The 12,291-nt window shown below is 37.9% G+C and overlaps 1 protein-coding gene across 3 annotated transcripts in view; it reads right to left on the reverse strand.

Annotated features, from left to right (window-relative positions):
• Positions 1-1,813: 1,813 nt before the first annotated feature.
• The window catches only part of FRS2 (fibroblast growth factor receptor substrate 2), a 110,934-nt gene continuing 100,456 nt past the window's right edge, over positions 1,814-12,291 (reverse strand). For all 3 annotated transcript variants that reach the window (XM_019455068.2, XM_019455067.2, XM_053895838.1), the window contains 5 exons: positions 11,872-11,963; positions 10,505-10,691; positions 9,524-9,682; positions 8,973-9,136; positions 1,814-7,590 (listed from right to left, as the gene is read on the reverse strand). In XM_019455068.2, the coding sequence (XP_019310613.1) occupies positions 6,640-7,590; positions 8,973-9,136; positions 9,524-9,682; positions 10,505-10,691; positions 11,872-11,937 (1,527 nt within the window). In that variant the 5' untranslated portion in view covers positions 11,938-11,963 and the 3' untranslated portion in view covers positions 1,814-6,639. The remainder of the gene's footprint in view (positions 7,591-8,972; positions 9,137-9,523; positions 9,683-10,504; positions 10,692-11,871; positions 11,964-12,291) is intronic.

Here is a 12,291-nt window from a genome sequence, read left to right on the forward strand (position 1 = left end):
AACTCAGGTCCATTGTGAAAACAGGTGTTCATACTGGACAAATTGTTGTTTTAAATCTATCAAGAGTTTTGTTTTGTTTAAACTTGCTCTTCTTTTAAGAAATGCACTTTAATGGGGAGATCCTAAATCATATACTGGACTGAGAAGAGTCACAATAACGAGAAGCTGAGATGCCTGCACAATATTGAAAAAAGGCTGTTTTCATTGCGGGCAAAGTCACTTACTTGGAAATACTATGTCCTCTGGCAGGCCCGAGTCTTACCTAAGCCTGAGACTATGGGTGATGGAAAAACCAATGCCCCCTCCCTCCTGGGCTTTAGAGAAGGTGGGGGCATAACGGGGGGCATTTGGATGGGGACTAGGAGGCAGGCCTTGCTCCCAGTGGTGCTAGGCCAGAGACCACCAGGAGGAGACCCCCTATGAGGGGACTCTGAGCAATTTGTCCTTTCCCCATTGCATGTGTTTTGACTCTTCACCCTTGTCCCCTAGGGGTTAAACACTCAAGTTTCTGGAATCAGGCTGCAAGGGTTTGGATTTCAGTTTTTCTATTTACTAGTTTTGTAACTTTGTAACTTTGTCACACAGCAATAACTAACCTACATACTCTTTCAACAATGCCTTTGAATAGGCGTTCATCCAGTTGTGTTTCCATTTTTGTAAGAGCTTCTGAATCAGTCTCCCTGCTTTATTAAAATGTCATGCCCTCCAGTGTTCCTCCATGTTGATGTCAGAATAATCCTTCTCAACTATTGTTTCTCCAATGTTTAACATCCTCCAAATACTCACCATTTCAATTAAGACAAAATTCCTACGTGATCTCATTTCTTCCTTCTTCTCTATCTCCCATCCTGCCTTTGCAACCTATGCTCCAGTCATATGAAACCCCTTGCCAACATTGAGCAACCATGATCTTTGTGTACCTTTGTGTCTTTGCACATGTTCTTCCTTCTCAAGACACCCTATCCTCTCTTCTTTTAAATCTGTGAAGACTCTCATCAAAAACCTTAGGGATTACCACCTCTAGGCTTTTCTTGAAAAACTCCATTCTTAGACTGAGTTTGATGCCCTTCTTTTGTATGTGCCTTTATCATACCACTTATACTAGGAATTGGGAGAAACACTTTTTTCAATTCTCCTCAGGTATATAGTTAGTACCATTCTAGAGGTATCAGAGAGAATTTATCATATACAATTTGTCTTAGGGCTTAGTTCTCTGCGGGGGGAGGATGGGCATTACCCTCATTAGAAGGGCTATTCTAAACCACAAATTCTTTCGAGTGCAAGGACTATCTTTATTAGTAGCATAGGGCCTGTTTGTGCTCATTCATTAAATGAGCTATGAATAGCTGTCTTCAAAGGAACTCAAAGGAAAAATACAGAAATAATCCAAAGAAGTTTTTAACTTCTGAGAATGTCCAAATTTTCCAAGATGCAGTCTCTGCCACATCTTAACCAATTTATGGGTCCCATGGTATCTGGCACATAGTAAATAGCCAATCATTTGTGGACTTGTCTATGCCCTTCATTGTTTAAGTGATCTCCATCTTGAGCTGTACCCAAATAGGCTTTGCAGTACCAACCTATTGACTAGGTTTGGAGTTCCAAAGCTGAGAACTACTCGTTTGAATGACCACATAGATAAAACTGTGAGGGTCTGTCAAATACTTGTAATTTCATTTCTCTGATGAAACGTGATCATTAACCTATTATATGTTCACTTTGAAAATGGATGCACCGATATAAGACTAAGAAAACCTCTTATCATAAAGTTTTAAGAAATGTGTAAAATATAAATACAGGAAAACTTTACATTGGTATCCAACCAAACTTTTATTGGGGTTTTATTGCAATCTACTTTCGGCAATAAGGGGAAAGTAACCATAAGAACTCCGATCAGATTTTATTCAACAAAGCAGTTTTTCATGAATGCTTAAGGTCAGTGTATAGTCAGCTCAGCTTCCAGTATCAACTTGAGTACCTCATTAAGGAAATTTATGCCAGAATGACAACAGTAAGGCATTGCAAGATCCTAAATCATCTAAGATTAAACCATATTTTACATATAACTTTTAGGACAGAATACTAATACTCTACAATAAATAAGGATTTTTAAAATGTGTTGCTTAGCCCTTGTTGAACTAAATTCAATTATTAGCTTATTCTTTAAGTACTCCAGTTAATAAAGGTTTGATTGTACTTCAAGAACTCTGACTTTTCCAAAGATAAAAAATTAGTTCTTATTTGTTATGACAAAAATTAAGCTTAAAAGCACATTCACACTTGTCCTTAAAAGCATGTTTACATCATATATGAAATAACTTCTCATGCCTGGAGATATGGTTTATATGGCAAAAAGTCATATGCAAAGAACAACTAGAGGGCAATCCTCCCAGCTCCACGTCCTCCAAAAAGCCACACTTGGCCTCAGTGTAAAAGTTATATTTTATTGCCATGCTACAAAATGTATGAAGTTGGCACTGATAGGGAAAACAGAGAACAAAGGGTGGGAAGGGAAAGAGGGCAAAAGATGTTGTTACATGTATATAACAAGGTTTTAATCAACAGTGGTAAATTTTGCCAATATTAAAAATGCAAACCAAAATTTAAAATGCTGATATGAAACAGCATTAATATACAATTTATGCATAGTACAGTATCACTTATGTCTTTTATTAGAGAAATATGGAATGTTTATAAAAGAAATTAACCATAGGGGATAAAATTCCTATTTCATATACAATTTGGCAATGGTAGTCCCACTGTTAGACAATTTTTTATAAAAGAAAAAATTAAAAATCTAATAAGCTACCTTTATACAAAGTTGCTATATTTATGCCTTTACGTAGGAAAAAAACATTTATAATGCAAATTAGGACATACAATAATCTTACAATATTATACAATGTAATGAAAATAAAAACATAACACAAAATTTTTCCTTTATAAAATGTATATTTTGCATTTACTAATGCAAATGTGGCACACCGGTGACTACTGTACTATTAATACCAGTCTGTTTCCATGCTATTGTTGTCCAATTGTCATAGAATTGCAATTGTATCAATGCTACAAAAGAATTGTGTTATACCCCCAAAATATGAGGAAACAGGAATGGGGAATAGGGATGTGAAGAAGAAGGATAGATAGGGTGCTGGTTTGGGCAGAGTATATTGTAGTATGTTGTAAAATATCTGTTAATTTTTCAAGCCAAAAACATTTTCTATACATTCTGTAATTTCGTACCAATGCCTTTATTCAAATTTGGCAAAAATCAGAGAAAGGGTAATTAGTACCATATACCTCACATATCAGAAATATGAATAAGATGCCAATACATCAGTTACTTCTGAATGTTGTCTTTGATGGTATGTCTATTTCAAGGAAATATATATAGATATAGATATAGATATATATGTATGTATATCCACACATACATACATATATATTTATACACACACACACTACACATTGCACAAAACAACTGGGCATTACGGATTACGAACTGCACAGGGGGAAGTGGGAAGTACTTTTTAGCTTGTTAAAACCTTTACCTTGAGGCAAAAATACGGTGGCACATTATTGGGAAATTATGAAAACATAAGGCCCCTGTCCCATTTTTAATAGAACATTATTGAGGTACATTTTTATATGTTGTGCCACAGATTTTTTTGAGGGGGAAGGAATAAACAAACACTAGCTTGACTTATAACATTGAACTGTGGGGTCAACATTAATATCTATAAAAACAAAGATTGCTTGGCAAATTTTCTTAAGTCCCAAATGTGATCTATTCTGGATATACTGGGAAGTGAAAAGCTTTTTGCTGAGTCTTCAAGAGTAAAGTGCATATCTCATCACTCCACAGCAGCAGTAAATAAAAGGAACTATTTGCCAATCTTCCTGGAGGGAGGGAAGGCACCATATTTTCATTTTTAAAAGAAGATGAAACTGGGAAATAAAACATATGAAGAAAAAACACAGGTAATACCCATATCAGTTTCCAACCCCTGATCTGGGATAAAAAGCTGTTATCGCCTGTATGGATAAAAGAGGACTCTATCAGGGGGAGAGCATATAAACAATGAGTATATTTCCAAAACCAGTAAGTGGGATCGTATGGTCTGTCAAAGAACAGAATAGCTAAAATTAGGTCTGTCTCAGAAAATCTGAAACGTATGGCCACAATTATATCCCAATAAAATATCTCGTTCTAAAATGTACCTAGTCACTGGTACATTCTCCCAGGACAGAGCTTAATGCCCATGGCTAGACTACTGCAAAGGACAAGTAGTGTTCCACATCACTTTTTATTAAATAGGAACACGGGTGATTTCCAGAGACATCTAGAAATAAACACCAGTTGTATACATCTTCCTAATACTCATAGTACCTAAAATCAAATTCTTAGCAGACAAATTGGTCCCATTTTCATTTTTAAAGCACACAGTATTTAAAGCATAAACTGCAATGATTATATCGGAGCTACCTAAAATATATAAAGACTAATTAGAATCTGGAAGGAAAAGGAAAATGATGAGGAAAAGAAAGAAAATAAAGTATCCAACCTCCAAAATGAATCAACAGGTCAGCCCTTTCATTTGGAGGCTCTGTCTTGCCTGCTTGTTTTGGAGAAAACCGCGTGTACTGGTTCCATTATTATTCTTATTCCTCGTTACAAAAACCAACACATAAATTTGGCACGATTAGCATTCTACTCAGAAGAAAGCATAAATGGAACAATATATTAAAAATGGAAACTGCACACCTATACCGCTATTCTCTTTTTAGAGAACAGTGAACACTTTAGTCAAGCACCAAGTTCACAGAAAAGAAAAGAAGAAAATTCTGCTATGCACATAAACCGATGGCACTGAAAACAACAGACACCTTTAATAATTTATTTTCTTTATAATGGTCCCACTCTATTATTCTGCTAATCCAGTCACTGTCCTATATAATTAGGTTATTTACTGATCAGGTTGGGTGCTATATGACTGAAATCTTTTCATGCTAAATTAATGTTAGTTACATCAGATAGATCCAAATCATGACCTCAAACGCCCTCATATTTAGAGAAAACAGTACCCTAACCTTTCCACTCTACCTTCTCTTGTCTTCTCTACTGTTTGAGAAACTGGAACATTCTGATTTTCTAAGAGTTAGGCATGTGGAGTCTCATCAGTTTATAGAAACTTCAATTCGGTTTAAATCCTAAATTATGACACAATCTCATTGCTAGAAGACTTCCACTGTACCTGCTATGCTGGCAACAATGCTAACACTCTCCTGAAATCAAGGGATCATCAAAGACCCAGCTGTGAGAAAGGACAGCCGAGCCGAGGAGCACTACTGTGGGCAGAGTAAAACTGCAGCCGTGTGATGAGGGAATCACTGCTAAAGTGCCGGGGGGGGGGGGGGGGGGGGGGAGCGCCCACAGAGCAAACAGTACCGTTAGGGAGCTCTGCGTGTTAAAAGTTGCTTCCTTTTTGTCTCAGCTGTTAAAGAGATCACCAATGGACGCAAGGGAAATTTCAAATCGAGTGAATGTTTTTATCAACTTGAAAAGTAAACAGCATATAAATAAATACTGGACAAGGGCAACCCTGTTATAGAATAACAGTAAGTTCCAAATGAACCTTCAAAACCACAATTTGACAAAAATGCAAACTAAACAATGAACACATAATCCAATTTCAAAACTATATACAAACTCAAACATTTTAAATTGAAAAAGACATCAAGCAACAAAATAAGACATCCCAAACACCAAAGGAAAAAAACTGAAGGTAAATGGCAACCTGATGTCACAGATGCCTCCAGAAAACAATGTTATGGTTAATAATCTATAGGAAAGAAACTTTCAAGAGATCGTGGTTCAGATTTCCAAAGTTTTTGGGTAAAGTGACCTGAGACTGATTCTTGAGTCTAGTGGAATTCTCATTAAGATATCTGGGCATGCCCTTCAAATGACATCATGAGATGAGTGAACAGAAAATCTTGACTCCTTCCTGCCCTTCAACACACCAAGAGCAAACCACATTCACGGACATAGGACTCTTTCTAGTAACGCAGAAGGCAAAGGAACTGACTGGTATATAAGGAGGTGTGGTACTTCTACTTCCTTTACATATGTTTTGGCTCAAGTCAAAAAGCCTACAATTAACGAAATAAAGGATTCCTCACGTTACATGCCGGAGGCCATATACCATGAATAGTGAATCTACAAATATTACTTTCAAAGCCTAGAGTTATCTGTTAGCAATGCACATTATCAAGAGGCTTTATAAAATGTCTTAAACGCCAACCATGACTTAGACATGAATGATGTGCGTACGTCTGGAATATTGATACAAATCAACCAGCATTGTCACTCACTTCAACTCTCATTTTAAATAGGCACTGTGAGAATGGGGGTGCTGCTGGACAGTAATGAGTAGTATATACTGAAATGAGTGTTCTTTAAGGAGTACCTGCTCTACATTAATTCCCTTTAGTTAAAGAAGCACAGGAAATATTCAGAAAAAAAAAAATCTTATCAGTCTATAAAAGGAGTTAGTGTTTAGAAATGAAAAATGAAGCACTCGCATCTTCATTTTTGAAAACTTCACAAAGGTGCAAACAAGGTAATGCTTTCCCGGCTCACATGGGCAGATCAGTACTATTATGTCTAGTCTTCCTAGATGTGCCATCGTCTCGTGGCAGTGCTTTCTGCAAACTTGACATAGCAGCAGTTCTCTCGATGTCGATCACAGCATACAGCTCTGTGCGCCTGGTAGGGGTCTGTGGAAGGGGAGTGGTAGGCGTTTTTGGAGTCTGAGGGTTGTCAGAGTCACTGCCACCTTCCAAGTCGACCTGTATGTAATTGAGCTGCCTGTGTTCTAAACTTGGGCGCCTGATATCAAAGTTAAAGACCGTCGGCGTACAGTCCCGACGCCTGGAAAACTCTATTTTGTGAGCACTTGCCGGCACTGTTACATTCTCTGTATTTACATAGTTATGCATTGGATCTAGATTATTATGGTAGCCATTTAGAGATGGGGTCTTTGGTCCTAAATTGTCATCTTCATCCCTACTTAGCTTGCGGGCTTCCCAAACAGGAGGCAAAGATGGTAAATTTTCATAGTTTAATAATGCAGTTCTTCTCTGAGCTGAGTTGTTGATATTCTGGGTATCTGAGGTACTGCTGGATGTCAGACGACCTCTCCTGACCCCTGAGGCACTAGGGATAGATAACCCATTTATATTCTCATACACCAGTTTGTTCACAGAGGGTGCCTCTCTGCGCTCATCGCTGTCATACCCAGTGTCCCATTCCGTGCTGTTTGCACCACTCCCACCGACTTGGTCTCTTCCAAGTTGCTCCAGTTTCTCTTTTTCCATTAACTGCTTTTGAACAGGGGTTGGTCCTAAGACAAATTTGACTCCTTCAGGTTCGAGAAGAATCTGAGGGTCCCTGTCCTCAATACTACTTGGTTCTTCTTTTGGTGTGTTGCTTTCAGCATTAGAGATCCTCGCCTCCAATGGGACGTGCACGCTTGTGCGGTGTTTCCGCTCTTCCTGCACTCCTGTGGTGTTGACATAGGTATGGACCTAAAACAAGACAGGAAAGTGAATCAATAGCTTGCTTAAAACAAAAACAAAAATCGGTGACCATATCAGTTAATTTTATCGATTAACTTTCTTGATACACTCTTCCTTCAAAGCTTTTGTATCCATTTTTCACTAATAAAAAGGTGGGGAGAGGGGAGGAATGTAGAAAGATCTTCCTCACTTGATAAAAAAAATACTCTAAAATAACACATCACATTGTACTTGATACATGAAAATCAGTCTGTTAAAAAAAAAAATCAGGAACAAATTGGGATTATCGTTTTGATGTTGTTTTAGAAATTCTCATCAATGCATTAAAACATGAGTCAGAAATAAGGAATAGTGGCGCCTGCGTGGTTCAGTTGGTTAAACGTCTGACTTCAGTTCAGGTTATGATCTCGTGGTTCATAGGTTTGAGCCCCACATTGGGCTCCATGCTGATGGTGCACAGCCTGCTTGGGATTCTCTCTCTCCGTCCCTTTCCCGTGTGAGTGTACGCTCTCTCTCTCTCAAAATAAATAAACAGACTTAAAAAGAAAAAAAGAAATACAGAATAACAAGTATTAAAAAGAAGAGACAAATTTATCATGACTTACAGACGCTGTGACTATAAAAAGAGCATCTACTGGATTTAATAAGAGTACTGTAAAATGCATAGATATAAAATAAATACCACCTGCTAAGAAATCATCACTATTTAGAAAAGGTCAATGGTATCGTGAGGGAACACAAAAACATTTGGGAGACTATACATAAAATGTGAAAAACTCAAAATGCAAAACAGAGGGAAGTATAATTATAGTAAATAACACAAGAATTCATTTACTATGTAAAGAACACAAAGAAATAGGTTTCAAAACAGTAAAAATCTCCTAATGATATGGAGATATACAAAGACATACAAAGATATACAAAGATACGTATAACTAATTAATATAGAGACAATGTTCAACCAAATACTTCATTTCTCAAATGAAATACTCTGGGAGTAATACTCTGGGATATTAAATAGCTTCATAAAAACCCTGACAACAAAATCTACCTTTCTGCTAGTAGTCCACTAATATAAAAAGCAGCAAAAATTCCAAAAGCATTGGAGGTTATTATAACAGGAACTGGCCATTAGTTATATTTGCCTTTATCCATAGACACCTCTCTCCTGTGAGCCTAAAAACTACCGTAATGCTACGTTTCCCTCCATGCTTGTAGATATTTGGCTTATGTCAGAAAATATATGCTGTTTCCTCTGACTCTTCACCACAAAAGTCACATACAAACAGTGAAAGCTACAATTCAAATGGACTAAAATGTTCAAGTATTGGCGCAGCAACGCTCTAACCCCACACAATCTATTATCGCATCAGACAGCAGCGCACACTTACTTGCTCCTCAGCCACAAGCAAAGGATGAGTAGATTCTTCACCCACTGAAGGCAGGCGTGCACTTCCCACAGAAGGATGTCTGCTTGAAGGATGCGAGGAAGCATCTCCAAATGAGGGATATCGGGGATATCCATTAGGTAAATTCTGAGCAGCAAACCCTGGAGCTGAGTTTTTGTTTATTGGTTTAAGAAGGAAAGCAGGATATGGGGGGGGCAGGACAGACAGAATAAAAATGAATGAGAATCGAATAGGCCTGGAGAGAATTAAGCAAGGTGTTTCTGGTAAGACACAGCAGAAACCAGAGCACAAATAACACCCCCTTCCACTCCAACTTTCCATTCACATTTTAGATAATATGGAACTTCTAATGTTTTCCTAATTAAAATATTAAAAATGTTTCTATTATAGATGTAACAGTTTTTTAAAACTGATGACCATTATGCTTATGTTAGCCAATGGTGATCTCTAACATGTTACAGATTAAATAATCCATAATTCATAGTTTATAAATGTCTGTTATTCAAAATACAAGAGAAAAAACAGGTACTTACTTGTAGGTGTTCGAGGTGTTCTGGGGACTTCCAACTCTGTCTGATGATTATTCCTTTCTACAACTGGCTCTTCCACCACATTTATACTATTATTTTGCATAATCTCTTGCAACATGTTAAATAATTCTTCTGCACGAGCACACTTAAAGGCGAAGATTCCTACAAATACAAAATAGAAGGAAAAAATAGTAGCCACAGCTTTAAAAAAGATACAGGAGCACTTGTCAAAGAACAAAATTGTGAAGTTAAGTATTCTATGCACTGACAGCAAGAAAGGCCTTTTAAATAAATGTCTGATAAATTAATGGCATTCTGTTTCAAAACATAAGCCCAAAAGGAAATCCACAGAATAATTTTCATGTCTAAGGGAGATGGCCCAAAACAAGGCAGACAAAAACAAGATTTGAACACTTACTTTAGACTGTTTCTTAACAGCAGGGGGAGCCCAAATCACCGTTATGGGCAGATGATCCTTTACCATTTGACTGTCCCTTACTTGGTGGTTTACGATCCTTACCTTGTTTAATTATTACAATTCTGTAAGGTAGGCATTAGCATACCTCTCTGATGGAGCAGAAATCTGATGTTTGACAGAAATCGTGTAACTTGTCCGAGGCCTTTCACACAGTAGGCAGCAAAAAAACCAAACTATGTTCTCTTTGACTCCAAAGTTTAGGTTCTTTCCCCAAAAAGTAATAACAGTAAAGAAACATAGCCAATTTACTGCAACTAATCATATGCTGAAAATCTTAAAGTTAATAATATGAGTCAAAATTCTGGACACAGAATATGCTTAATGAATGCCTGATAAATTAATACATAGCTTATTATATCTCTGAACAATCCACTTCTTTGGGGGAATTTTTTTCTGACAGGAGAGAAGTGAAGTATTAATGTAAACATTATATACAGGATAAATGAAAGAACAATTTTCAAATGTGAAAATGTTTGTAGAAAAACAAAATTAAAGGCTCTACCTACCTTGTCCAGTTTGACACCTTCGACCACTTTCAAAAGAAAAGAGATTTGAATCATAGCCATAGCGCCGCAGGCAGAGGTAGTGCCATTTTACTGAATCACGTTTGCGAGTGTATAAAATCAGTTCTGTGTCTGTAAGTTCCATAATGCCAGAACCTAACTCATTCCCATCATCATCCACATTAATGACCTAAAAAAAGAAAGTTCAATTAGTGCTAACCTGATGCTCCCACTTGACGGTCATACACACATTTCACCAATTTGTCGGCAAAATGCACTATTGTTGATTGGTTCAGTTATTCGCTCTTTTGTTAGCTCATTCATCAACCAATGTGTTTTCAGGGCACGAACTATGTAGCAATGTAAGATCTGCTTCTATCCACAAGCGACTCACATTCCCAGTGAGAATATAAGATATACAAACATGAAATCAACAATACAAAGCTGTATAGGAGTAGTAGACAAATGGGTGCAACATGGTTGCAAAAGACAGCAACTGTGGCCTAGGGTTGCTGGAGAAGTCTTCACCAAAGAGGAGGAGGGACTTCAGCCGGGCCTCAGGAGAGAGCTGGTGGGTCAGGGCTTGTAGGGCATATCCTGACGATGCAGTACTATAGCACAAAGAAGGTATATTTCAGAGAGACCAAGAGAAGACTGGTACAGAGTTCATGTAAGGGAAAGCCTTGCACTGCTGAGTTTCTGAAAATGGCCAGACAGGTAACACTTCAGGAGAACTGTCTATATTCCTGGGGTAGGCAGAGCGCTTTGCACATACTTTTCCCATTTAATCCTCGTAACAATCCTAAACTGCAGGTAATACGATTTTCTCCACTGTACTGTACACAAACGGAACAAACCTGCCCAAGGTCACAAAGCTACAAAGCCACAGGGTTTCAATTTACACCTAGGTTTGTGTGATCCAGAGGCTATGACTTACAACAACTTGAGGTCAGACTACGAGAGACACTAAATGGCTGTGAATAGGTAAGAAATGGAACATTTATGCTCTAGGTAACAGAACACCATGGGAGTTTTAGGATGATGAAAGAGTAAGATCAATATGATGTCAACTGCAGGATGGATCACAAAGGTGACGGACTCAAGGGTAGAGTCCAGCTAAGAAATTATCCAGGCATATGAAGCAATGACTGGGATGTGGTGACCAGACTGAAGAGGCACCTATAAAATGGCATTTAAAAAAGTATTTCTAGAACCGTACGTCATCATTTGTTAAAACAAGAAAAGGCAGAGTGGACACAAAGAGAAATAAAAGGGTCCAGAGATAAAAGTAAGGAAGTAAGATATATTAAGGGAAGAAAAAGAACATCCAAGTAGGCAGTGAGAGATGTAACTCAACCAGTTTTACTAACCTTAAACTTGTTCCGATGGTTATCTGGGACAGTGTCTTTATCTGGACAGCTACAACAGCTACCCATGGCTTCTTCAGAAGACCATGTGAGCGCTACATGAAAGATAATTTGGAAAAAATTATTAAATGTAGGATATAAAAATCGTAAAACAGAAAAAGACTTTAGAAACCATCTAACACAGGGGCACCCAGGTGGCTCACTCGGTTATGCGCCGGACTCTTGATTTCACTTCAGGTCATGATCTCACGGCTTGTGGGTTCCAGCCCCTGCGACGGACTCTTCGCTGACAACATGGAGCCTGCTAGGGATTCTCTCTCTCCCTCTCGCTCTGCCCCTCCCCCACTCACTCTCTGTCTCTAAAAATAAATAAACTTAAAAAAAAAAGAAAGAAAGAAACCACCTAACACAAGTCCTGCATTA

Source organism: Panthera pardus, unplaced genomic scaffold (genome assembly GCF_024362965.1).
Source record: "Panthera pardus isolate Hobbes unplaced genomic scaffold, ASM2436296v1 HiC_scaffold_6, whole genome shotgun sequence".
Taxonomy (NCBI): Eukaryota; Metazoa; Chordata; class Mammalia; order Carnivora; family Felidae; genus Panthera; species Panthera pardus.